This window comes from Moschus berezovskii, chromosome 10 (assembly GCF_049115385.1).
Source record: "Moschus berezovskii isolate FMDL1 chromosome 10, NW_MosBer_1.0, whole genome shotgun sequence".
NCBI lineage: Eukaryota > Metazoa > Chordata > Mammalia > Artiodactyla > Moschidae > Moschus > Moschus berezovskii.
In genome coordinates, this window is record NC_142469.1 from 84,090,067 (window position 1) to 84,116,646 (window position 26,580).

At 40.7% G+C, this 26,580-nt stretch overlaps 1 protein-coding gene across 1 annotated transcript in view; it reads right to left on the reverse strand.

Moving 5' to 3' along the window:
- Positions 1-761: 761 nt before the first annotated feature.
- TXLNB (taxilin beta) overlaps positions 762-26,580 on the reverse strand; it is a 57,761-nt gene continuing 31,942 nt past the window's right edge. Inside the window, exons 7-10 of the mRNA XM_055432961.2 lie at positions 22,732-22,806; positions 10,706-10,798; positions 6,094-6,189; positions 762-4,496 (exon numbers count right to left, since the gene is read on the reverse strand). Coding sequence (XP_055288936.2) covers positions 3,558-4,496; positions 6,094-6,189; positions 10,706-10,798; positions 22,732-22,806 — 1,203 coding nt within the window. The 3' untranslated portion in view covers positions 762-3,557. The remainder of the gene's footprint in view (positions 4,497-6,093; positions 6,190-10,705; positions 10,799-22,731; positions 22,807-26,580) is intronic.

Below are 26,580 nucleotides of genomic sequence, written 5' to 3' on the forward strand. Positions count from 1 at the left end.
TGTAACTACTGGTTAGAGAAGGGGCTAAGGAAATTTTTCTGAAATGATCTCTCTCCTAATGGTATATCTTAGCCTTACTGAAAAGCAGCCTCTGAACACATAATACTTTTATTATTTCAGAAAAAGGAGATAGTTAAAAAGTGTGTATCTATACCATACAAAAGGGCAAGGTTTAATCTTTCTTTGCATTCTACTTAAGCAATCCTCTTCTCCAAGTGTGCTAGGAAATGCAGTGTTCAAGAAGCCCCTCCTGGATCAAGATGGGTTGGGGAGAGGGAATAAGCAAAAGGCAGAACAATGGGCCTCTTCTGGTCTTACTAGAGAAAATGCTTAAGGCAGTCAGAGGAACTGGGTAGAGAAAGGAAAATAAGCTGACACCTTTGTACACTCCCTCCCTCAGGGTATTTCAGAGAGGGCACCTTACAGAGAAACCTGTGGAAACCTAGTCTCAGGGGAGATTGGCGCTGAAGTGTGACAGGTCTGAGGCAGTGATGGCCATCCACTGGGTTCTTTGCTCTCGTTAGACGTGGGTCGTCATGTTCTCTCGGTCTCCCTCCCTCCCTCTTTCCTCTCTCTCTCTCTCACACACACACACAAACCAAGATTTCCAAAGTGTTCACTCCATGTACATCCTATTCATAGACTAAAAATTCAACCAAGAAAATATAACCACAATCTGTGTTAGGTAATATCGAAACACAGGAGTAACAAAGGGAAAAATAAATATAAACAAAAATTTGAAAAGAAAACCACTACTGGAGCATGTGGGAAGAGAGGTACCTTTTTAATAAATACATAAATTATAGTTATTTAATTTAGAAACCACCAGTAACTCCAGTGTTTCTGGAAAGCAGACTTAACACCTCTAGAATCAGTTATATGACCTTGATAAAGAAGAGAAATTCCTTATTCTTTCGGGTCTTATGAGTTATTGTTATAATTAGTAAGGCCAAAGGACTATAATAAAACATTCTTTGAATATTAAAATAATTCTTTCAAAGCCTATATTAAGCCTTGCAAATTTTAGGCAAGTTATTGTATTTGAAATTTTGCCCAAGATATACACTGTCGTGAGTAATATGTTGCCATGAAAGCTTCTGGATTTAAAAAATGAACTTAGGGTATTAGAATATTTGATTTACTAGATTTTGGCTCCTCTCCTGCCTGTTCCTCTTGCTAAACATTCAGACTGAGACTTTACTATGCTTAGCTAATCTTACCCGTTCTTGGAAGTTCAGTTGCTGAAAATAAAGAGGAAGGAGACCCTCCTAGATTGTTCTAGTGCATATTTGGCTCTGAATTAAATGAACATTTAAATCTCTAAGATTTTCAGTTAATGTTGAATTTGGCTGGATACCCTGTGGTTATTACATCTTAAACCTTTAAAAATACATGGGTTCTCAAATAGCAATATGCTTTTTTCCTGATTTTTTCCCAACTAGCATTTTGTTATGACTCTCACTGTCTACATCAAACAAATTTTATGCAGTTTACAATGCTTATAGCATACGGTTGCCACCTAGAAGTGCTCTGTGTGCCTTAGCAGACAGCCGCGTGTAACACTGAAGAATGATTTCTTGGATGAGTAGTAGAGAATCTTGCTTCTATCCATTTTTCTGCTTTCAAGGTAGGACTGGGTTAGATGTTTTTTCCTCTTCCTCCCTTTCTCTCTTCCCTTTTCCTACCTCCCTCTCTTCTTTTCCTGTTTCTCTGTTGCAGTCTCTCTTTACTACAGATACAGTAATTCATGCTGTCAGTATTATTAGAGGTTCTTATTATGCAATGATAATGTAATACTCACGTAGACAACCCCAGGTATTTCTAGCTTTTGCATCTCCTGAATCTTCACCTATTTTTCAAATCATTTTGAGTAGGAATCCATTTGTCCTTTGCTTTGTACTTCTGGCTGTAAGCATTCATTAAAGCAGAAAATGTGTTAGCTTGTACACCTCATCACTCATATTGAGACCCTGTGTAGATTTCTGTTTCAGAAGAATAATAGCTTTTACTAAGCCATAATTAAGATGAGGGCTGAGTGTAATTTTCTGCTGCAAAGGAGAGGATTGGAAAGAAGGAGCAGAAGCTTTGAGAATTTAGACCATGAAAGTGACAGCAGGAGGTAGTGGGGAACCCTCTGGAGAGAGTGGTAGACACTCTCTCAGGGAGGCAACTGACGAGTCGGCAGGGCCAGGTGAATATGGTCTCTTGAGACCTCTAGCTCAGAGGTGGGGGATCAGAGCATAGCCTCTCAGTCTGAGGGCCCTCAATGCCTCCACCCGCTAGTTCCCTTTCCCACTTCCAACTCTTTCCTTGCAGGAAGCTGCCTCACCATATGAGTGGGTTGCAAAGCAATGGCCTGAGTTGTGTAGGAGAAGCAGCTGGAAGAGGTTAGCAGTCCCCTGCTGTGATTGTTCCCCCCCCCTTTTCAGGGCCTCTTTTGGCTATCTTTGTGTGCATGCACCCTCTATAGCCTTGCAGTCTAACTCAACTGCTGTTCTGTCACTTAATCCGTTGGCTGAATTTATTGACCTGCCATTGGGTTGCTTATTTTTACCCAACATTATATGGCCTAATATTTGTGTTCTGAACCTATTTCTGATTCACAGAACATTAATTTACTGTAGTCTCAAGTGCAAGTAAGAGATAATTTTTTTGATAAGCATCTAAATATTTTGCATGAGAAAAAGCCAAAAAGAGGTAAGAGAAATGTGTATTCAATATATGCTTGGGTACATGTATATAAAATATGCATGCATATATGTGCATAGACACATATATGTATATATTCACACATATACACGATAACGGAGAAGGCAATGGCAACCCACTCCAGTACTCTTGCCTGGAAAATCCCATGGATGGAGGAGCCTGGTAGGCTGCAGTCCATGGGATCGAGAAGAGTCAGACACGACTGAGCGACTGCACTTTCACTTTTCACTGTCATGCATTGGAGAAGGAAATGGCAACCCACTCCAGTGTTCTCGCCTGGAGAATCCCAGGGACGGGGGAGCCTGGTGGGCTGCCGTCTATGGGGTTGCACAGAGTCGGACACAACTGAAGTGACTTAGCAGCAGCAGCATACATGATAAGCATATATACAAATGCATATATTATTATATGTATATAATGTCTAACTGGAAACTGATCATCCATTTAACTTACTGTGGAACTTATTAAACTCTATGGAAATAAAGCATTACATTTTCAGTACTTATGTAGTGGAAGTCTTTAAACACCAAATCTTACTGTTGATTAAGAAATTGAATTAAGTACCATCTTAATGGCAAATTAATATAGATTTGCTACGCTGTATGTTTTGTTGTCATTTGGGAAAATTATACTATCAACCAATGTTAAACAGAAAAGCTCCAAATCAATTATAAATTGAGAACAAATAGCAGAGGCTGAAGATACTTTACATAACATTAAAAAATGTATTGATTCTAATTAAGCCTCTTCCATTAGACCTCCCTAGCCCTTAATGCCTCCTTCAGGAGATAATCCGTCACCACGATGATGGAAAGTCAGGAAGAACAGCCTCCAAAGGCAGAGGAGGCTTAGTCTACTCCTTCCAGATTGGTGTCGGCCACTTTGGGCAGTGGGGGTCCACCTGAGGCCCCTCCTGGCAGCCCCTCTGCTGCTGGTGGGGGCTGTCTCATGGGCTCACATCCAGACTCCCTAGCTGGCAGGTGTGCTCCCACTGCAGGTGATGGGGCGGAACATTTGGCCTCCATCACACATGAGAAGGTCTCAGCTGGGGGCTCCAGGGCTTGACCGGAAGTCGCTGCCTCAGGCTTCCCGGGCTGCCCGTTCACTTCCATCACCGGTAGCAAGGCCTCAGCTGAAGGCTCCTGGGCCTGGGTGGAAGCTGCTGCCTCTGGCTTCCGGGGCTGCTCGTTGGCCTTCACCACCGGTAGGGAGGGCTTGGCTGGGGCTTTCGGGGCCTGACTGGAAGCTGCTGCCTCTGGCTTCCGGTTCTGCCGATCAGCCGGTGCTGCACTAGGGAGACCATCGCCTTGGGCCTCAGCTCCTGTCTCTGCTCGGAGAGTAGCTTCTGTCTCACTGACTCCCTTGTCCTCAGCCTGAGGATTTGGGGGAGGCAGGGGGATTTCTGAATGGCATGCGGGACTCAGAGGAGCTTGTTCCAGCCCCCTGAGGGCCGTGTCGCAGCCCCCTGGAGGACTGTCGATTTCTGGGTGGATTTCTCTGGACACGTCGAGGGTTGACTCTGGACAATGCATTATCATGAAGGCCGCCGCGAGATTTTGCACAGCCTTGTGAACGCTGTTGGCTTCCTCTGCGTCAACCTCTTCATTAACAGAGGTGTTTGGCTCGTCATCAGAGGTGTGCTGACCTTGGTCATCCTTTTCAGGCATTTTTGCTTCTCTAATTTTTTTATAGAGTTCATTTCTCTCTTCTTGTAAAGCTCGACAGAGGTTCTCTAACCTTCCAATTTTCATCACGAAGCACTCATATTCTTTAGCTCTCAATGCTTTCTGTGATTTAAACACACACATACAAACAAACAAAACGGTGTGAAAAGTAAAACTGCCAGGTTTTACTGGAGTAAAGTAAAATGCTTTCTGGAGACAATCAAAATCATTAATTCGTGAATTTATCTGTTAGGCTCTGACCACAGGGTGATGGCTGAAGAGATACTTGGTCAGGGACATCACTTCTATTTTTGCATTATGTTGGAGACTTTGGTAGAATTTTAATCCACTTTTTTTTTTTTTAAAGGAAAGAAAGAAAAGCTTCTCTCTGCTTCAGTCTAGGCCTTCTAAAAATCTTAAAATAGATGCATTTTCTGCTCCTAAGACTTAGAAGGAATAAGCAGAGGCTTGCGGCAAAATGACAGAGATGGACTGGGATCTGGCGGTCAGCGAAGGAGATCCAACCAGTCCATTCTAAGGGAGATCAATCCTGGGTGTTCATTGGAAGGACTGATGCTAAAGCTGAAACTGCAATACTTTGGCCAACTCATGCGACGAGTTGACTCACTGGAAAAGACTCTGATGCTGGGAAAGGTTGGGGGTGGGAGGAGAAGGGGAAGACAGAGAATGAGATGGCTGGATGGCATCACCGACTCTGTGGACGTGAGTTTGAGTGAACTCCGGGAGTTGGTGATGGACAGGGAGGCCTGGCGTGCTGTGATTCATGGGGTCGCGGAGAGTTGGACACGACTGAGCAACTGAACTGAACTGAACTGAATGCCTTATCTGTCCTATAGATAAACTGCTATATGCTAATCCAGCAACTGTTTGATTTCTGTTTATGAATAATAAACTCATCTCTTTGGAATTGGTTGCAGTTTGGGATGAATTGTTAAAACAGTAATTATATCCAGAGAAAGTAACCACACTCTTTCATGATGCTGCTCAAACTATTCAGTTCTCCTTTTCTCTAGAAATGTTGGTGTGTTTGTGCATGGAGTCATCTTACTTCTCTACCCCCCACCCTCCCCCACCCTCCTGCTTTGTGCTACTCTGTACCTTTTAAGACTTTTTTTTCTCATTTGTTTACATGGAGAGACCTTCACCTGTAAGCCCTGCCTCTCACGTTAAGGGTCATGTATCTTTGCTTTTTATGATCTCAAAACCTCCAGAGCGTGATGTAATATCAGTATTTAAATGCCTGTTAGAGGAATTAAACAATATACATGCACATCTGTCTGTAAATTAGCACATACCCTGGGTGCTTGGGCTGGTGTTTTCTCTCAGTATGCTTGAATCATCTAATAGATTTATTCTCCACCTGTTATGTGTCCGGCACCGGGGAAATTCAAAGACAGGTAAAACACTCATCCTGCGTTTGAAGAATTCACAGTCCAGCAGGTGTGGTGCTGTCTTGGGCACAGCTTTGGAATCAACAAGTAGGCATGTGACTTAGGGTCACAATGCTCTTTATGAGTCTGGACCCAACTCTAAATTACTTTTGCTCTGATTATTTTTTGTTAGAGTATCATATACCATACCCTAGAAAAAATTCAGCTCTTCAGAGGTCATCATTTGTGCTATTAGGGCATAATTATTTTCTGAGTATAAGTATATTGACTAGATAAGGGAAGATGAACAAAGGGAAAAACTTCCTCACCTCTTCAATCATGTCCAACAGAGCTTTGTTACAGTTCTCAAACCGAGCTTTCCATGTGGCTGTGTCCTTTTCCAGCTTCTTCATTTTCTTAGTGGTCTACAGAAATTATAGTGTTTTGATGTTAATTCTGAACAGTTAATATATCAGAGAAACTATCAGTTCCATATGTGACATCAAGAAACAGTCCTTTCATTACTAGGTGCTGAAGCAAGCAAAAATCCAATGTCAAGGAATGAAGATTGAGTGGAAAGAGTCATGATTTATTTCTAAATCATCTAGGTCAGTGGTGAACAAACTTATTTGCACCAGAGCCAGTTCAGGAGAGGAAAACTACTTAGGTCCTTTCTTTTTTGTCATTGTGTTTTCTTTTGTTTAAAAGTAAAAATAACTTTACTGAGTTCCAAGAATAAGCTTGAAATTTAGATTATTTACTATATTGAATGCAAGACTGTTAATGAGAAAGTTTGCCTAGCTTTTTTGCTATTAAAATGTTGATAATATCTGGGCACATCTGAGAAATAGCCACAAAAAGGCAACTTTCAGTTTTCCCAGCCTTCGTATTTGTAGAGTGCAGTAAGATTCACAGAATGTGATTACATGCATTGTTCATTTCATCCTTGAGACAGTCCCCCAAGGAAGATTCTGTTTTCACTTCTACTTTATAAATGGGGAAACTAAAGTTCAGAGAGATGGAGTAATGATTCAGGTGAGTTTTCAGAGGAGTAGGGCTGGAGTCATTTCCATTTAATGCAACATGTGCAGAGTGCCTGCTGGTGGCTAGGCAGGGGCTGGATGTAGGGTATCCAGAAATAAATAAAATGCAGCCTAGCTTTTGCAAATCTGAAACTTCTCTCCATTCCTGGTTATAGGATCTCCTCTCTGCTTGGATGATGTGAAGGAGAGGGCTTGTATTCAGGTACAATTACCCTGGGTTAACTACACATGGGCACTGGTTGCTTCGTGCCAAAAAGGCTAAGGTTGGGTCTGCTTGGAGGCCCAGGCTATTGGCTTCTGGGCTCTGTAGAGAAGTTACATGAGCCTCCAGTGCTTTTTTATTTTTATCATTTCTTAACTGAGTTAATAGTTTATTAACTTTTTAAGTGTCATCAGCCCCTTTAGGAATTTGATGAAATCTATGGAAAGTGGAGGAGAAGGAAATGGCAACCCACTCCAGTATTCTTGCCTGGAGAATCCCAGAGACAGGGGAGCCTGGAGGGCTGCTGTCTATGGGGTCGTGCAGAGTCGGATACGACTGGAGCAACTTAGCAACAGCAGCAGCATGGAAAGTGGAAGTGATACATAGATTCCAAGGGATTAGATCTGATAGATAAGAGTGCCTGAAGAACAACGGATGGAGGTTGGTAACACTGTATAGGAGGCGGTGATCAAAACCATTCCCAAGAAGAAATGCAAAAAGACAAAATGGTTGTCTCACAAGGACTTACAAATAGCTGAGAAGAGAAGAGAAGCTAAAGGCAAAGGAGAAAAGGAAAAATATACCCATCTGAATGCAGAGTTTGAAAGAATAGCAAGGAGAGATGAGAAAACCTTCCTCAGTGATCATTGAAAAGAAGTAGAGGAAAACAATAGAATGGGAAAGACTAGAGATCTCTTCAAGAAAATTAGAGACACCAAGGGAGCATTTCATATAAAGATGGGCACAATAAAGGACAGAAATGGTATGGACCTAACAGAAGCAGAAGATATTAAGAATAGGTGGCAAGGATACACAGAAGAACTATACAAAAGAGATCTTAATGACTCAGATAGCCATGATGGTGTGATCACTCACCTGGAGGCAAACATCCTGGAATGCGAAGTCAAGTGGGCTTTAGGAAGCATCACTACAAGCAAAGCTAATGGAGGTGATGGGATTCCAGTTGAGCTATTTCAAATTCTAAAAGATGCTGAAGTGTTGCACTCTATGCCAGCAAATCTGGAAAAATCAGTAGTGGCCACAGGACTGGAAAAGGTCAGTTTTCATTCTAATCCCAAAGAAAGACAATGCCAAAAAATGTTCAAACTACCTCACAATTGCACTCATCTCACACACTAGCAAAGTCATGCTCAAAATTCTCTAAGCCAGACTTCAACAGAACATGAACTGAGTACTTCCAGATGCTCAAACTGGATTTAGAAAAGGCAGAGGAACCAGAGATCAAATTGCCAACATCTGTTGGATCATTGAGAAAGCAGGGGAATTCCAGAAGAACATTATTTTTGTTTCATTGACTACACTAAAGCCTTTGACTATGTGGATCACAATAAACTGTGGAAAATTCTGAAAGAGATGGGCATACCAGACCACCTTACCTGCTTCCTGAGAAATCTGTTTGCAGGTGAAGAAGCACCAATTAGAACTGGACATGGAACAACAGACTCGTTCCAAATTGAGAAAGGAGTACATCAAGGCTGTATATTGTCACCTTGCTTATTTAACTTCTATGTGGAGTACATCATGTTAAATGGCTGGGCTGGATGAAGCACAAGCTGGAATCAAGATTGCTGGGAGAAATATCAGTAACCTCAGATATGCAGATGACACCACCCTTATAGCAGAAAGTGAAGAGGAACTCAAAAGCCTCTTGATGAAAGTGAAAGAGGAAAGTGAAAAAGCTGGCTTAAAACTCAACATTCAAAAAACAAAGATCATGGCATCCAGTCCTATCTCTTCATGACAAATAGATGAGTAATCAATGGAAACAGTGTCAGACTTTATCTTCTTGGGCTCTAAAATTACTGCAGATGGTGAGTGCAGCCATGAAATTAAGACACTTGCTCCTTGGAAGCAAAGCTATGACCAACCTAGACAGTATATTAAAAAGCAGAGATATTACTTTGCCAACAAAGATCTGTCTAGTCAAAGCTATGATTTTTCCAGTAGTCATGTATGGATGTGAGAGTTGGATCATAAAGAAAGCTAGCACTAAAGAATTGATGCTTTTGAATTGTGCTGTTGGAGAAGACTCTCGAGTATCCCTTGGACTGCAAGGAGATCAAACCAGTCAATCCTGAAGGATATCAGTCCTGAATATTCATTGAAAGGACTAATGCTGAAGCTGAAGCTCCAATACTTTAGTCACCTGATGCAAAGAACTGACTCATTGGCAAAGACCGTGATGGTGGGAAAGATTGAAGGCAGGAATACAACAGAGGATGAGATGGTTGGATGGCATCACTGACTCGATGGGCATGAGTTTGAGCAAGCTCTGGGAGTTGGTGATGGGCAGGGAAGCCTGGCATGCTACAGTCCATTCGGTGGCAAAGAGTCGGACATGACTGAGCAATGGACCTGAACTGATGGGACTACACCTAAAGAAATGCAGTATGCATATCAATTTTTTTTTTTTTTGCTAATTCTAAAGTCTATAATTGAACTTCAGATAAAAATTCTTGCTCTAATATTTAACCAAATCTTAAAACTATTTAATTTTGAAATAAATAACATTTTTCCTACTCTAATATTTATTCTAAATTAAAACTCTGTAATTAAAAAAATATTCCTTAAATGGATGAATCCTTTCTGGAGTGGAAAGTTGTAACTTTTAAGAAATGTTGACCTATTAAGTTTGCTTGTGAATGGTGAAATTTATCATATATGTTTGTGAAATTTTTTTTTGAAGAATGTTTTCTACACTTAAAAGAGGTTAATGCTAGTGCCTGTTCAGAAAAACAGTTCTGATGCTGATTTTGTTTTGGGAAAACAATGAATTAAATTTAAACATTATGTCCAATAATAAAATAGCAACTTATATTTGTAAAAGTGGACTTCCCTGGTGGCTCAGTGGTAAAGAATCTGCCTACCAATTGAGGAGACATGGGTTTGATCCCTAGGTCAAGAAGATTCCCTGGAGGAGGAAATGACTACCCACAACAGTATTCTTGCCTGGAAAATCTGTGGACAGAGAAGCCTGGTGGGCTACAGTTCATGGGGTTGCAAAAGAGTCTGACATGACTTAGCGACTAAAACAATAACAAACAATACAATTTGTAAAAGACTTTTAAAAAGTTTAAAATCCTTAAAAATACATTAACTTATTTGAACTTCACAATCTTGTGATATAGGCAAGAAAAATAGCATTTTAATAAGGGAGAAGTTAAGTGAATTGTTTACTGCTACTTGATGAGTAAGAGCATGCCCAGAATTTGAATTCAGACTTCTCATTAAAGATTATCTCAGTTATATTATATATATTCTCTTCTGAGAAGGATTCTATGAAATGGTATTTTCTACTTTAACATTCTGCTCTTGCATATTTGTATGAAAGTTGTTTTTTTAAATCATAATAAGATTTGATATTTTTATTTCAACATAAACAACATAATATTATATTGCTAGCTCTTTTCTTTTTAGACCTCTCCATGGACTAGAAAAAGAAAATATTCTTCCTCAGGGTGAAAATGTATCCTGGTGTTTTTGGATTCTTCCTAAAATTAATCCACCAGCTATTTAACTGATAAAATACAGCCCAGATCTCATTTGCATGTATAAATGTTTCATTACTTCACGAAATGCACTGAAATATCTTAGCAAGAGGAAAATGAACCCAAAGGAAAATTGCCTGTCAAAATAGAAAATGTCAGTATTTCGTGGGAGATAAGCAATACTCACTTTATCCATTTCTTGTTTGAAAGTGGCAAACACCTCATTGCTTTTTGTCAGGGTGCTCTGAAACTCTTCAAACCTTCCAGAGTAGAGAGTTAGCTGTAAACAGGGGAAAGAGTAGATCTGTTTTAGGCCTGCTTTCCTGTTTTAGGAATGCTTTCAAAACAAAACCACCTGTCATTGTTTGTTATTTGAAAAGGAAAATGATTTAAAAGAATTCTCAATACAATGTTAGTGATATGTTCAATTCTTTTTACTTTGAAATCAATTCTTTTTACTTTGAGATCAGCCTAGGTCAGTGAGTATGACTGAAGTACTTCTTTAAAGAAAACTGACATAATAAAATATATCATCACCATTTCATTCTATCATAACTTTTACCAACAAACATTTATTGAGCTCTGACTGAACATAGAAAGGACTGTTATGTACAGAAGCATTTAACCTGTATCTCCTGTTTTTGAGGGACCTGTACTCCTGATAGGAAGATAATCCCAAAGACAACTTGATTACAGAACAGTGAACACAAAGTACCAAATTAGTTAAGTACTGATCAAAGAATGAGATGAATGTGGCAGGTGATCATATAAGCCACATTTTTGTAGAGAAGGTGAGCCTTGGGCTTGGTCTTGAGGGAAGGGAGAATGCAGACAAGTATGGACCAGATATGGTCTAGGGATACTGCCATTATGTGGTTGTGCCATTATAAGCACTTGTCATTTCCCTTTTTGACATTGTGGTTTTATGTGTTTTTGAATACAGTGTTCTAGCCAATAGCAGTTAAATGTTCCTTTTCAAGGAAATGAGTTTATTATACCAATTTTTAATAGAAATTATACCAGTTCATTGGAAGGACTGATGCTAAAGCTGAAACTCCAAGAGTTTGGCCACCCAATGCAAAGAACCAGCTCATTGGAAAAGACCCTGATGCTGGGGAAGATTGAAGGCAAAAGGAGAAGAAGGCAGCAGAGAATGACATGGTTAGATAGCATCACCGAGTCAATGGACATTGAATCTGAGCAAACTCCTGGAGATAGTGAAGTTCAGGAAAGTCTGGCATGCTGCAGTCCATGGGATTGCAGAGTCAGACACGATTTAGCAGCTGAACAATGATGATGACAATACCAATTTTAATGGAAATAATGAGGAAGAAGTGCCTTTTTCTCATTTGCACCAAAAAATATCTTATGGGTTAGCATGCAGGTATTGAGAAGAGCCTCTGTACTTCCACATTTCAAGGCTTGTATTTGGGGTAGGAGTAGGGCAAGATTGGGAAGGAGATTGTATAAATACTTGATGGTTATTGACAGTGATGTAATAATAAAATCTTACTTTTGAAAATGATTTTAGGATAGCATGTTTGGAATGAGTGGAGATTTAATATGGATGATTCTAGTTTACTGACATGGAACTCTTCCATATTCAAATGAGACTTTGGTATTCTTGAATGTCTGAAATAGCCTGAAGTCCTCAGTTGGGCACCAACTGACTGGTAGGACCTGTAGGACTGTCTTTTCAAAAGTATATAAGAGTGATAGTCACAGTCAGTAGGTTGGAGAGTTCCCAGTCTTGGGAATGGGACTTCAGAGGGATTGTGTGGGAATCAAACACCTCCTAGAAACAAGAAAATTAGCTCATCTAGAATGGTTTATTCTTACATGATTCAGAATAGCAGAGGTTTTACTGTAGTACATGGGCTTCCCTTGTGGCTCAGCTGGTAAAGAATCTGCCTTCAATGTGGGAGACCTGGGTTCGATCCCTGCGTTGGGAAGATCCCCTGGAGAAGGGAAAAGGCACTCCAGTATTCTGGCCTGGAGAATTCCATGGACTATACAGTCCATGGGGTTGCAAAGAGCTGAGCAACTTTCACTTTACTGCAGTACACAAGAACAGTAAAATAACATTAATTCTTTCATAAGAAACAGACTTTTCCAAAGAAAAGTCAAAACAACAGCTCAGCAACATTTTGAAATCAGTCATTAACAATGTGAATAGGTGATAAATTTGGGGTAACTCTAGTGGCTTAAAAGTTTTCTCATGATTCCTTGCCATTCAGACTGAAAAAGACTGGGTACAGTGTCATCAGGGAATTCACGGCCAGGAAAGCTTTTAATCACATAGTTCAAAGGACAACACAGTTAACCCTTGAACAAAGCAGGGGGTTAGGGGCATTGACCCTCCATGAAGTGCAAAATCTGTGTATAATATATAGTCAACCCTCTGCATACCAAGTTCCTCATCTCCGCAGTTCCCTAACCATAGATTCAACCAATGTCAGATACTGCAATACTATAGTATTTGCTATTGGAAAAAAAAAAATTCATGCATGATTAGATCTTCACAGTTCAAATGTGTGTTGTTCAAGGGTCAAAATTAACTAACTCATTATGTGCAATGCACTCGACATATTGTTTAATTTAATGAATCTGTTTCATTTTTTCCACAGACAAGTGGCTAGGATTCACTGAATTGATTTCAGGGTGCATGAATAGGTCAAGTCCCTCAGTTTGAGGATAAGCCCCTGTGGGACTGCCTGCCTGTGGGAACAACAATCCTAGCTGATCTTCACCTATCACAAAATCCATTCATTTGCATTTTGGACCAAGTCTCCTGTTAACTTCTTTTCCTTACTCTCCTCTTTCTCTTCCCAGCTTTTCAGTAATTCCATTAGAATAACAGTGGTTGTATAGATATGGTCTCCTGAGCTGATCCTCCCAAACCCTCTCTTGCAGTCATATAGCTGCAGGCTGCAGACAAGAGGGGAAGGCGGGGCCATGTGTGTGATCCATTTCACCTGCGCAACCTTGACGGGACTTCCCTGGTGACTCAGCAGTAAAGAATCTGCCTGCAATACAGGAGACGCAGGACACATAAGTGAGATCCCTGGGTCAGAAAGATCCCCTGGAGAAGGGAATGGCAACCCACTCAAGTATTCTTGCCTGGAGAATTCCATGGACAGAGGAGCCTGGTGGGATACAGTCCATGGGGTCGCAAAGAGTTGGACATGACTGAAGTGACTGAACATCCATGCATGCATGCAACCTTGACAAGATCAGCGGGAGCAACCACACCCTCCTGGGCAGCAATCTTATTCTTTGGGCTAAGTGTTTTGATGTATAAACTGGGCGGATTTTGTTTTCCTCCTCTATGTTTTCTTGTGTCATGGAGAAGACAGATACACCAGAATTCGAGGGTTTAGTGTCTCATTTTTTCACCACTTTGGCCTTTTTCTAGTGACCCTCAATTTTCTTATCTTTTAAATTGGGTAAAATACACATAACATTCACTGTCTTAACCATTTTAAGTATACAGTTCAATATTGTTAAGTAAATTCACATTGTTGTGCAAATGGATTTCCAGAATTTTTCAACATGCAAAACTGAAACTCTGTAACCCATTAAACGATAGCTCTTCATTTCTTCCTTTCCTTCTAGTGAGTTTTTTTTTAATATTCTGCTTTTTTTCCTGTTTGACCTTTTTGTCATAGGTGGTAAAATCTGTGTGAACTATACTTTTCTCAGGTAACCAACTCTGACACCCTTTACTTATATACTAACTAAAAATGTACCCTTCCTGTTTCCTTCATGGATATTTGGTTGTATTTTCCTTCTCACTATTATGTTGACATGATATGTATCTGATGTGTCATATTCCCTCTTTCACTTTGGTATATCAGAGAAGCATGGAAAGAACATCCAGAGGTCATCCTCAGGATTCTTACCAGAGGCAGAAATAGAAACCAACTACTCTAGGGTTAGTAACAACAACTCCTGCTCCAATATTTCACTTTTAAATGGGCTGGGTGGCACACGCATTCTTTTAACTGAGCACAAATTTTAATTCCAACAGCTTAAGAGAAGACTCTACACATGGACATCACCAGATGGTCAATACTGAAATCAGATTGATTATATTTTGCAGCCAAAGATGGAGAAGCTCTATACAGTCAGCAAAAACAAGACAGGGAGCTGACTGTGGCTCAGATCATGAACTCCTTATTGCCAAATTCAGACTTAAATTGAAGAAAGTAGGGAAAACCACTAGACCATTCAGGTATGACCTAAATCAAATCCCTTACGATTATTCAGTGGAAGTGAGAAATAGATCCAAGGGATTAAATTGGGTAAAGTGCCTGAAGCACTATGGACGGAGGTACGTGACATTGTACAGGAGGCAGTGATCAAGATCATCCACAAGAAAAAGAAACGCAAAAAGACAAAATGGCTGTCTGAGAAGGCCTTACAAATACCTGAGAAGAGAGGAGAAACTAAAGGCAAAGGAGAAAAGGAAAGATATAACTATCTGAATGCAGAGTTTGAAAGAATAGTAAGCAGAGATAAGAAAGCCTTCCTTAGTGATCAGTGCAAAGAAATAGAGGAAAATAATAGAATGGGAAAGACTAGAGATCTCTTTAAGAAAATTAGAGACATTTCATGTAAAGATGGGCACAATAAAGGACAGAAATGGTATGGACCTAACAGAAGCAGAAGATATTTAAGAAGAGGTGGCAATGATACACTGAAGAACTATACAAAAGAGATCTTAATGACTCAGATAGCCATGATGGTGTGATCACTCACCTGGAGCCAGACATCCTGGAATGCGAAGTCAAGTGGTCTTTAGGAAGCATCACTACAAACAAAGCTAATGAAGGTGATGGGATTCCAGTTGAGCTATTTCAAATCCTGAAAGATGATGCTGTGAAAATGCTGCACTCAAAATGCCAGAAAATTTGAAAAACTCAGCAGTGGTCACAGGACTGGAAAAGGTCAGTTTTCATTCTAATCCCAAAGAAAGGTAATGCCAAAGAATGTTCAAACTACTGCCACAATTGCATTCATCTCACACGCTAGCAAAGTCATGCTCAAAATTCTCCAAGCTAGGCTTCAATAGTACATGAACTGTGAACTTCCAGATGTTCAAGCTGGATTTAGAAAAGGCAGAGGACCCAGAAATCAAATTGACAACATCCGCTGGATTATCGAAAAAGCAAGAGAGTTCCAGAAAAACATCTGCTTTATTGACTATGCCAAAGCCTTTGACTGTGTTGATCACAAGAAACTGTGGAAAATTCTTCAGGAGATGGGAATCCCAGACCACTTGACTTGCCTCTTGAGAAATCTGTATGCAGGTGAAGAAGCAACAGTTAGAACTGGACATGGAACAACAAACTGGTTCGAAATCTGGAAAGGAGTACGTCAAGGCTGTATATTGTCACCCTGTTTATTTAACTTCTGTGCAGAGTACTCATGTGAAATGTCAGGCTGGATGAAGCACAAGCTGGAATCAAGATTGCTGGGAGAAATATCAATAACCTCAGACATGCAGATGACACCATCCTTATGACAGAAAGTGAAGAACTAAAGAGCCTCTTAATGAAAGTGAAAGAGGACAGTGAAAAAGTTGGCTTAAAATTCAACATTCCAAAAATTGAGATTATGGCATACAGTCCTATCACTTCATGGCACATAGATGGGGAAACAATGGAAGCAGTGAGAGGCTTTATTTTTGGGGGCTCCAAAATCACTGCAGATGGTAAATGCAGCCATGAAATTAAAAGACATTTGCTCCTTGGAAGAAAAACTATGACAAACCTAGACAGCATATTAAAAAGCAGACATTACTTTACCAACAAAGGTCCGTCTAGTCAAGGCTATGATTTTTCCAGTAGTTATGTATGGATGTGATTGTTGGAGTATAAAGAAGGCTGAGTGCGAAAGAATTGATGGTTTTGAACTGTGGTGTTGGAGAAGACTCTTGAGAGTCCCTTGGACTGCAAGGAGATCCAACCATTCCATCCTAAAGGAGATCAGTCCTGGGTGTTCATTGGAAGGACAGATGCTGAAGCTGAACCTCCAATACTTTGGCCGTTTAATGCCAACGACTCATTGGAAAAGACCCTGATTCTGGGAAAAATTGAAGGCAGGAGGAGAAGGGGACAACAGAGGATGAGATGGTTGGATGGCATCACCGACGCGATGGACATGAGTTTGAGTAGGCTCCAGGAGTTGGTGATGGACAGGGAAGCCTGGTGTGCTGCAGTCCATGGGGTCACAAGGAGTCGGACATGACTGAGCAACTGAATTGAACTGACTGAAATTTTAATTACAAACATTCATAGCATATATGAAACATAAAATTGTCTAGGAATTGTCTTTGCCAACTTAGGTGATTTGGCTTGGAAACTAATCCAATTATTATTATAGTTGCAGAGAAATCTCCTCTCATCTTAAATAGATACAGTGAGGTCTTCTGAGATTAAAGACTGTGATTACCTGTCTTTAAGAGTTGACTCACTGATCTTTCCCCTTGGGTAGTATTTTGTGTCTGCAATCCTGTGTTGTGTTGATATTGCTGACTTTCCACATCTACCACCATCTTCAGCCTTATTGATCCAATGAACACTCTATTTGTAGCCACAGTTGTATTCCATTGATCATCTCTGACATTTACTCTATTGCCTTGCTTTGTATAATTGAAAGCCAGACGTCTCTTCCCTAAGTGAGAATCATGCCCCAGACTGGCAAGCTATTGTTTTAGGACTGAAAAGTGACTTCCAGTTAGGAAAACACAATCTGTCCTTTATATTTTCTTTGCTCAGACCATAGAAATGGGGACTAAGACGTCTCCCTCCTACTAACCCACTCTTTTAATTGTCAAACCAAAGGAAGTGTTTCAGTGCTTTGAAAAATCACCTGTGATGGACTTTGTTTAAGCTGGCTTAAAACTCAATTTCTAAAAACTAAAATCATGGTATCCAGTCCCATCACTTCATAGCAAATAGAAGGGGAAAAAGTGGAATCAGTGGTAGATTTTATTTTCTTGGATCCAAAATCACTGCAGATGGTGACTCCAGGCATGAAATTAAAGGATGCTTGCTCCTTGGAAGAAAAGCTATGACCAACCTAGACAGCGTATTAAAAAGCAGAGACATCACTTTGCTGACAAAGGTCCATCTAGTCAAACTATTGTTTTTCCAGTAGTCATGTATGGATGTAAGAGTTGGACCATAAAGAAGGCTGCATGCATGCATGCATATGTGTGAGCTCAATCGTGTCCAATTCTTTGTGACCCCATAGACTGTAGCCTGCCAGGCTCCTCTCTCCATGGAATTTTCCAGGCAAGAATACTGGAATGGGTTGCCATTTCCTCTTCGAGGGGATCTTCCCGACCCAGGGATGGAACCCGTGTCTCTTGCATCTTCTACATTAGCAGGTAATTCTTTACCACTGTGCCACCTGGGAAGCCCATAGAAGAGTGCTGAAGAATTGGTGCTTTGGAACTGTGGTTCTGGAGCAGACTCTTCAGAGTTCCTTGGACAGCAAGAAGACCAAACCAGTCAATCCTAAAGGAAATCAATCCTGAAGATTCATTGGAATGACTGATGCTGAAGTTGGAGCTCTAGTACTTTGGCCACTGATGTGAAGAGCCAACTTACTGGAAAAGACCCTGATGCTGGGAAAGATTGAGGACAAGAGGAGAAGGGGATGACAGAGGATGGGATGTTTGTATGGCATCACGGACTCAATGGACATGAGTTTGAGCAAACTCCTGGAGATGGTGAACAACAGGGAAGCTTGGGGTGCTGCAGTTCATGAGGTGGCAAATAACTGGATATAACTTAGTGACTGAACAACACAGACTTTGTTTTTCAAGGTTTAAACTTTTAAAAAATAGAGTGCTGATACTTTTCAATAGAAGTTTGTTTAAGCATTATTACATGTAGGGATTCGGGGCCTCCATATTCTTCTTGATGTTTAGGTAATTATTGAAGTTTTGAGAATGCCTTGAAGACAAAAGAGATAGACAAGAGAGGGTCCTTGCAGAGAGAGCCAAGCACCATGGAAAGCAAAGTGATGGAGGAGGCAGGGTTAACTCAGTTTCGTACCACGCTTCTACAGCCCTGGAAATTCTCTATGTTCATGAGCTAGAGCTGAACAGGGTCCTGGGATCCTCTTTTCCAGTGGTTCTGAAGCTTTTTGGCAACTGAAGTACTTCTTTGTCTCATCTAAAACTATGTGTGTCCTTACTCATGAGATAAGAAAGCCTTCCTCAGTGATCAGTGCAAAGAAATAGAGGAAAACAACAGAATGGGAAAGACTAGAGATCTCTTCAAGAAAATTAGAGATACCAAGGGAACATTTCATGCAAAGATGGGCTCGATAATGGACAGAAATGGTATGGACCTAATAGAAGCAGAAGCTATTAATAAGAGGTGGCAAGAATACACAGAAGAACTGTACGAAAAAGATCTTCACGACCAAGATAATCACGATGGTGTGATCACTCACCTAGAGCCAGACATCCTGGAATGTGAAGTCAAGTGGGCCTTAGAAAGCATCACTATGAACAAAGCTAGTGGAGGTGATGGAATTCCAGTTGAGCTATTTCAAATCCTGAAAGATGATGCTGTGAAAGTGCTGCACTCAATATGCCAGCAAATTTGGAAAACTCAGCAGTGGCTACAGGACTGGAAAAAGTCAGTCTTCATTCCAATCCCAAAGAAAGGCAATGCCAAAGAATGCTCAAACTACCGCACAATTGCACTCATCTCACACACTAGTAAAGTAATGCTCAAAATTCTTCGAGCCAGGCTTCAGCAATATATGAACTGTGAAGTTCCAGATGTTCAAGATGGTTTTAGAAAAGGCAGAGGAACCAGTGATCAAATTGCCAACATCTGCTGGATCATCAAAAAAGCAAGAGAGTTCCAGAAAAACAGCTGTTTCTGCTTTATTGACTATGCCAAAGCCTTTGACTGTGTGGATCACAATAAACTGTGGAAAATTCTGAAAGAGATGGGAATATCAGACCACCTGACTTGCCTCTTGAGAAACCTGTATGCAGCTCAGGAAGCAACAGTTAGAAGTGGACATGGAGCAACAGACTGGTTCCAAATAGGAAAAGGAGTACATCAAGGGTGTATATTGTCACCCTGCTTATTTAACTTATATGCAGAGTACATCATGAGAAATGCTGGGCTGGAGGAAGCACAAGCTGGAATCAAGATTGCCAGGAGAAATATCAATAACCTCAGATATGCAGATGACACCACCCTTAGGGCAAAAAGTGAAGAGGAACTAAAAAGCCTCTTGATGAAAGTGAAAGAGGAAAGTGAAAAAGTTGGCTTAAAGTTCAACATTCAGAAAACTAAGATCATGGCATCTGGTCCCATCACTTCATGGCAAATAGATGGGGAAGCAGTGTCAGACTTTATTTTTGGGGGGCTCCAAAATCACAGCACATGGTGATTGCAGCCATGAAATTAAAAGACACTTACTCCTTGGAAGGAAAGTTATGGCCAACCTAGACAGCATATTAAAAAGCAGAGATATTGCTTTGCCAACAAAGGTCCGTCTAGTCAAGGCTATGGTTTTTCCCGTGGTCATGTATGCATGTGAGAGTTGGACTGTGAAGAAAGCTGAGCGTCGAAGAATTGATGCTTTTGAACTGTGGTGTTGGAGAAGACTCTTGAGTCCCTTGGACTGCAAGGAGATCCAACCAGTCCATCCTAAAGGATCAGTCCTGGGTGTTCATTGGAAGGACTGATGCTGAGGCTGAAACTCCAATACTTTGGCCACCTCATGCAAAGAGTTGACTCACTGGAAAAGACTCTGATGGCTGGAGGTATTAAGGGCAGGAGGAGAAGGGGACGACAGAGGATGAAATGGCTGGATGGCATCACTGACTCAATGCACATGAGTTTGGGTGAACTCCGGGAGTTGGTGATGGACAGGAAGGCCTGGCGTGCTGTGATTCATGGTTCACAAAGAGTCAGACACGACTGAGTGACTGAACTCAACTGGACTGAACCCATGAGATACCACTAGTATTAACTCATACACTAATCAGTCGTTAGCATTTTAATTAAAACCATTGTTATCACTAGATTGTGAGTTTAATTAGACAGGCATTTTTTGTTCTTTTCTTGAGTAGTATATCTCTAACATGTAGAGCCATGCTAAGCACTTAGATGCTCACTAAATATTAGTTGAATTAATTATGCTTATTATGGAGCAGGCACTGAATTAAGTGCTTTGCATGCATAACTTGAAAACAAACTGCATATATTACATAAACTCATTTTCCTTTTATAAACTGAATCAAGTATACGAATAGCTACCATCCATGCCACTAAGTGAAGCTGTTATAATGTCAAAAACAACTACATCTTAGATAGCAGCTGCTGCCTCATATGCTGTTATGTTTTGGAAATACTGAAAAGTAATGGGCCTCCAAGAGGTCAAAGGACTCCAGCTTGGGATCTTAGATACATTGCAGCATCCTTGTTTTATGGACCAGGATGTTTAGGTCCAGGGAGGTTTAGTTGAATTGTATAGAATCAGACAGGTTCTCAGCAGAAGAGCCATCTGGTCCCTGGACTCAGCCCAGTTTTGAGGATTGAACAAGGAACACTGGCAAGTCTAGACCCTGGTTTCTTCTTTTTCAAACTTGAGGGAGTATAGGTGGGAAATTAAATCATACCTTTCAGGTTATTAAAGGCCTGTTTTCTGATACCAGCTGAATGAACCACTCTCTAGCCCAGAGTCTAATGGTATTAATGTATTCTTCATTTAGCATAGAAGAGTAGAGATTGCTTATAACAGATGTTGTGAACACTGAATAGCTTCAAGTACTGTCTGTTGTGTACCTCAAGGCTTTGTGCTGTGAATGGGACAGAGATAGAGCCTGAAGCCCTGACCTGATGCTCTGGATTCTCCCCTCCTACCAACCCCTGCCCCATCAGAGTCAGGTCACACCTCCTTCCCCCTGCCTACTTCTGGCTCGGGAACTGCCGCCACCTGCCACCCACCCCACACCATGAAATGATGTGCTCCGTGACTGCCTAAAGGATGGTCTTGAGTTTGTAACTTTATAGTTTGATCTTTTAATTCTGAGTCCTTTGAATCTATTAATAGTGAAAAAATATATTGTTCAAATTTCTATGTAATTAATATTTAAACACTGTTTTGGTATATTAGTGGGTAAATAAGTCATCATTGTGTTTGGTAAACACATTGGAAAAGTGTTCTTTAGGAAGGTTAGAAATCAAAATGTTATTTTTGTTTTTGTCTATGCAGTGATGTAATTTGTGATTTTGCTTATTTTTTAAATTTTCTTTTAAAAAAATGAACAAATATTCATTGAACTTGTTCACTCATACAATGAATAATTTTTTAATATTTACAATGGACAAGTATTCAACAGTCAGCACATAATCATTTATAAGTGAATTATTCAAATCTTAATGCTGCCCAGTTTTGGAAGGCTTCTGATTTTCTCGCTTTTGGTGAATTTTCACTGTGTGATTTTACAGTCTCTTTAGCTCATGGGCGTTTCTCTCAGCTGGGGAACTAGGACTCTGTGGCCCAGCCTGTGGCACAATGAGCAGAACCCCAAGGGCCCCAGAAAGATGGGAGAAGTCTGGCTTTCCTCCAGAGCCAGCTGTTGCATGAAGCTTTATTTTTGAGCCTGCAATACGAATTCCTGCAGTCTAATCAAAATACACTCATAACAACATGAAACCAAATAAAAATGGTTTCTGACTTATCTACCATTTCCAATCATTCAGCACTGGCAAGGCCAGCATGACTCTATTTTGCTGACTCTAGTTTTCTAATTTACTTTTATTGTCAATAATATCAAACAAGGACATTTTCAGTATTGGGAATTATAGATGGAGCATTTGAACAGGTTCCATCAATCCTTACCTTGATAGGTTAATGGGGGAGGAGGGAGAGAGGACCTGTGAACAGATGGGTGAGGACCCGGTCACCAGCCTATTCTGGTTGACCCTCATTTGTATGTCCGCAGACCTTTTGACCAGATGTTGTTGGTGCAGAGCATTTATTTTTCTTAGGTATATTATAACATTGTGCCTTTATTTTTACTTAAAAATAGTAAATATGAAGTTATTCATTATTTCGAACTCCTGTCCCCACTTCCCCTCCCACGTAGAAGGCCTTGTGGAGACTACCTTTGGTTCACAGCAAGGAAGACACACTGCATGCATTGTTGTACCCCTCCTTCACCTGAGCCTGCAGGACTGTCTCTTGTTCCTTCAGCACTTTAGCCTGAAGTTTCCACTCTGCTGCCTGGTTCAGCAGCTGTAAAGAGAGAGAATGCATGAAAAGACTGTCAAATTGTCTTTTAAATTACCATTTATTGTAACTTGTGTGTAAACTTAATTGCTTGCTAAATAATCTTCTTAAGTAATTTTTGGGGAACTTTATAAAGAATCTCAAAAAACAAAACAAACTAGTTTTAAAGGTCTTATTCTCAGCTAAAACTTAGTGATTCTAATGGGGAAAAAAAAGAGGAAAGGAAGTCTCCAACTCAAGCATGAATCACACAAAATTCAACCCCCCACCAAATTCTGGACCCCTCTGTAGCAATTCTGCCCAGCTATCATTCAGTCTCTGCTTGAACATTTTCAGATTATCCCTACCTGTGGCATTGTTGTGAGCTACTGTTCCTTTGTATTAAACCTAACTGTTCCTTTATATTAGAACACTATTCCCCATCATTGCGGAGAAGGCAATGGCAAGCCACTCCATTACTCTTGCCTAGAAAATCCCATGGATGGAGGAGCCTGGTGGGCTGCAGTCCATGGGGTCGCTAAGGGTCGGACACGACTGAGCGACTTCACTTTCACTTTTCACTTTCACACATTGGAGAAGGAAATGGCAACCCATTCCAGTGTTCTTGCCTGGAGAATCCCAGGGTCGGGGGAGCCTGGTGGGCTGCCGTCTATGGGGTCACACAGAGTCGGACAGGACTGAAGTGACTTAGCAGCAGCAGCCCCATCATTGTATGCATCAGAAGCTCCTCAGGGGCATGTTAAAATGCAGATCCTTCTCAGAGAATAAGATAGGAAGTGTAGGGTGTGTTTAGAATCTGCACAGGGAGCAAATACCCAAGATGGTTTGGATACTGGTAGTCCATGGATTTTGTTTTGAGAAACACTAGGTTAGAAATTTGACCTATTGGTCCAAATTCTGTATAAAGTTTACAAAAGAAGTCTCATGCCTCTTCAGTAAGGCAGCCCTTCAAATACAACTATGTCAAACACGATCAGAACTGGAACTCATGGGTTAAATTGAAAAAGTTGTTTTGGCATAAAAATGACACACACATATGTAAGACATGTTATTTTAATGTAAGATGTATATTCATGTCTCAATTTTGATGTAGGTCTTCAATCTTTGTTTTGGATATGGATCTCCCAGTTGGAATTCAGAGGGGTTTTGTTTTTTACAAAAATTATATCCTTAATATGCCATATAAGAGTTATAGTTTTTTTAAAAAAAACAATAGTGCTAGAACCAGAAGACCTAAGATATTTAATTTGTAAAGCAGCTTGATTGGATAATCCTCTTAGGTTTACAAATTTCTTCCAGTCTTTTATATCTGCTTGCATCCAACTTGACAATCATTTTTTCCCCCTATTTGCCTACATCTAGGCTTTTGAACAGAGAAGGCAATGGCAAACAACTCCGGTACTCTTGCCTAGAAAATCCCATGGACAGAGGAGCCTGGGGGGCTACAGTCCATGGGGTCGCTACTAGTCGGACAAGACTGAGCAACTTCATTTTTACTTTTCACTTTCACACATTGGAGAAGGAAATGGAAATCCACTCCAGTGTTCTTGCCTGGAGAATCCCAGGGACGGGGGAGCCTGGTGGGCTGCCATCTATGGGGTCGCACAGAGTCGGACACGACTGAAGCGACTTAGCAGCAGCAGCAGCAGCAGCAGGCTTTTGAAGCATTAAAGCATAGTTTTTATAGAAACAACTTTTTGACACTTATTTCATGAGCTGATATGTTATTCTGTTGGTTTACATAATGCAAAACCAAGGATAACTGGGAAAAGAGTTGGGAGCAAAGATCTGACTCTTGGTCTTAGCTTGGGCAGCCATGTTTATATACTGCAGAGTGACTAACTTGCCCCAGGATCCAACATGCTGTGGGCCTCTGTCAGTATGCTTACAGAGAATGGTGAACATCATGGATAACCCAGTCAGTCAGTCAGGTGGATGTCAGTTAAGAAGTTTCTATTTTATTTCAAGATAGATAGATATTTTATTTCAAGATAGGCTGATAGAAATTTTTTCCTTTTTGTTAATCCATATTTTTTTAAAAAATGTCCATTTTTGTTATTAGAACCAAAAATAATAAAATCATTATTTTAAAAAACTTGGAGGCATCTTTTTCCTTATTCAAGTTAGTCTTGACCTCTCCATTTATAAAAGGGGGTTGTATGTGTTTCTCCATGCCTCTTAGTGAGCAGTGAAGATTAGTTAGTCTAGAAGTGCACTGTAAGTGACGGCTGAGGCAGCTGCAGTGCAGAAGCCCTGCACAGCATCCCTTCTGGTCATCTGAGCTGTGTGGCAGCAACATACATGGTGGGCCTCTGCTTGACCCACAGTGGCCCTGTTACTATGAGTTATGATGAAGAGGGAGGAAGGAGGCTGCCTGTTCTTGGGATGAAGAAGCCCACACCCCAGCTCTGACGTGTTGTTTCAGCACTTTCAAAATGTCAGAGCCGGAACCCAGGAAGATGACCAGCTTGGAAGAACTGAGGGGGACTACCTTTCTTTTATAACAGAAGCAGAAGATATTAAGAAGAGGTGGCAAGAATACACAGAAGAACTGTACGAAAAAGATCTTCACGACCAAGATAATCATGATGGTGTGATCACTCACCTACAGCCAGACATCCTGGAATGTGAAGTCAAGTGGGCCTTAGGAAGCATCACTATGAACAAAGCTAGTGGAGGTGATGGAATTCCAGTTGAGCTATTTCAAATCCTGAAAGATGATGCTGTGAAAGTGCTGCACTCAACATGCCAGCAGATTTGGAAAACTCAGCAGTGGCCACAGGACTGGAAAAGGTCAGTCTTCATCCCAATCCCAAAGAAAGGCAATGCCAAAGAATGCTCAAACTACCGCACAATTGCACTCATCTTACATGCTAGTAAAGTAATGCTCAAAATTCTCCAAGCCAGGCTTCAGCAATACATGAACCGTGAACTTCCAGATGTTCAAGCTGGTTTTAGAAAAGGCAGAGGAACCAGAGATCAAATTGCCAACATCCTCTGGATCATGGAAAAAGCAAGAGAGTTTCAGAAAAACATCTATTTCTGCTTTATTGACTATGCCAAAGCCTTGACTGTGTGGATCACAACAAACTGTGGAAAATTCTGAAAGAGATGGCAATACCAGACTACCTGACCTGCCTCTTGAGAAATCTGTATGCAGGTCAGGAAGCAACAGTTAGAACTGGATATGGAATAATAGACTGGTTCCAAATAGGAAAAGGAGTACATCAAGGCTGTATATTGTCACCCTGCTTATTTAACTTATGTGCAGAGTACATCATGAGAAACGCTGGGCTGGAAGAAGCACAAGCTGGAATCAAGATTGCCAGGAGAAATATCAATAACCTCAGATATGCAGATGACACCACCCTTATGGCAAAAAGTGAAGAGGAACTAAAAAGCCTCTTGATGAAAGCGAAAGAGGAGAGTGAAAATGTTGGCTTAAAGCTCAACATTCAGAAAACTAAGATCATGGCATCTGGTCCCATCTCTTCGTGGGAAATAGATGGGGAAACAGTGTCAGACTTTATTTTTGGGGGGCTCCAAAATCACTGCAGATGGTGATAGCAGCCATGAAATTAAAAGACGCTTATTCCTTGGAAGGAAAGTTATGACCAACCTAGATAGCATATTAAAAAGTAGAGACATTACTTTGTCAGCAAAGGTCCATCTATTCAAGGCTATGGTTTTTCCAGTGGTCATGTATGGATGTGAGAATTGGGCTGTGAAGAAAGCTGAGAGCCAAAGAATTGATGCTTTTGAAGTGTGGTGCTGGAGAAG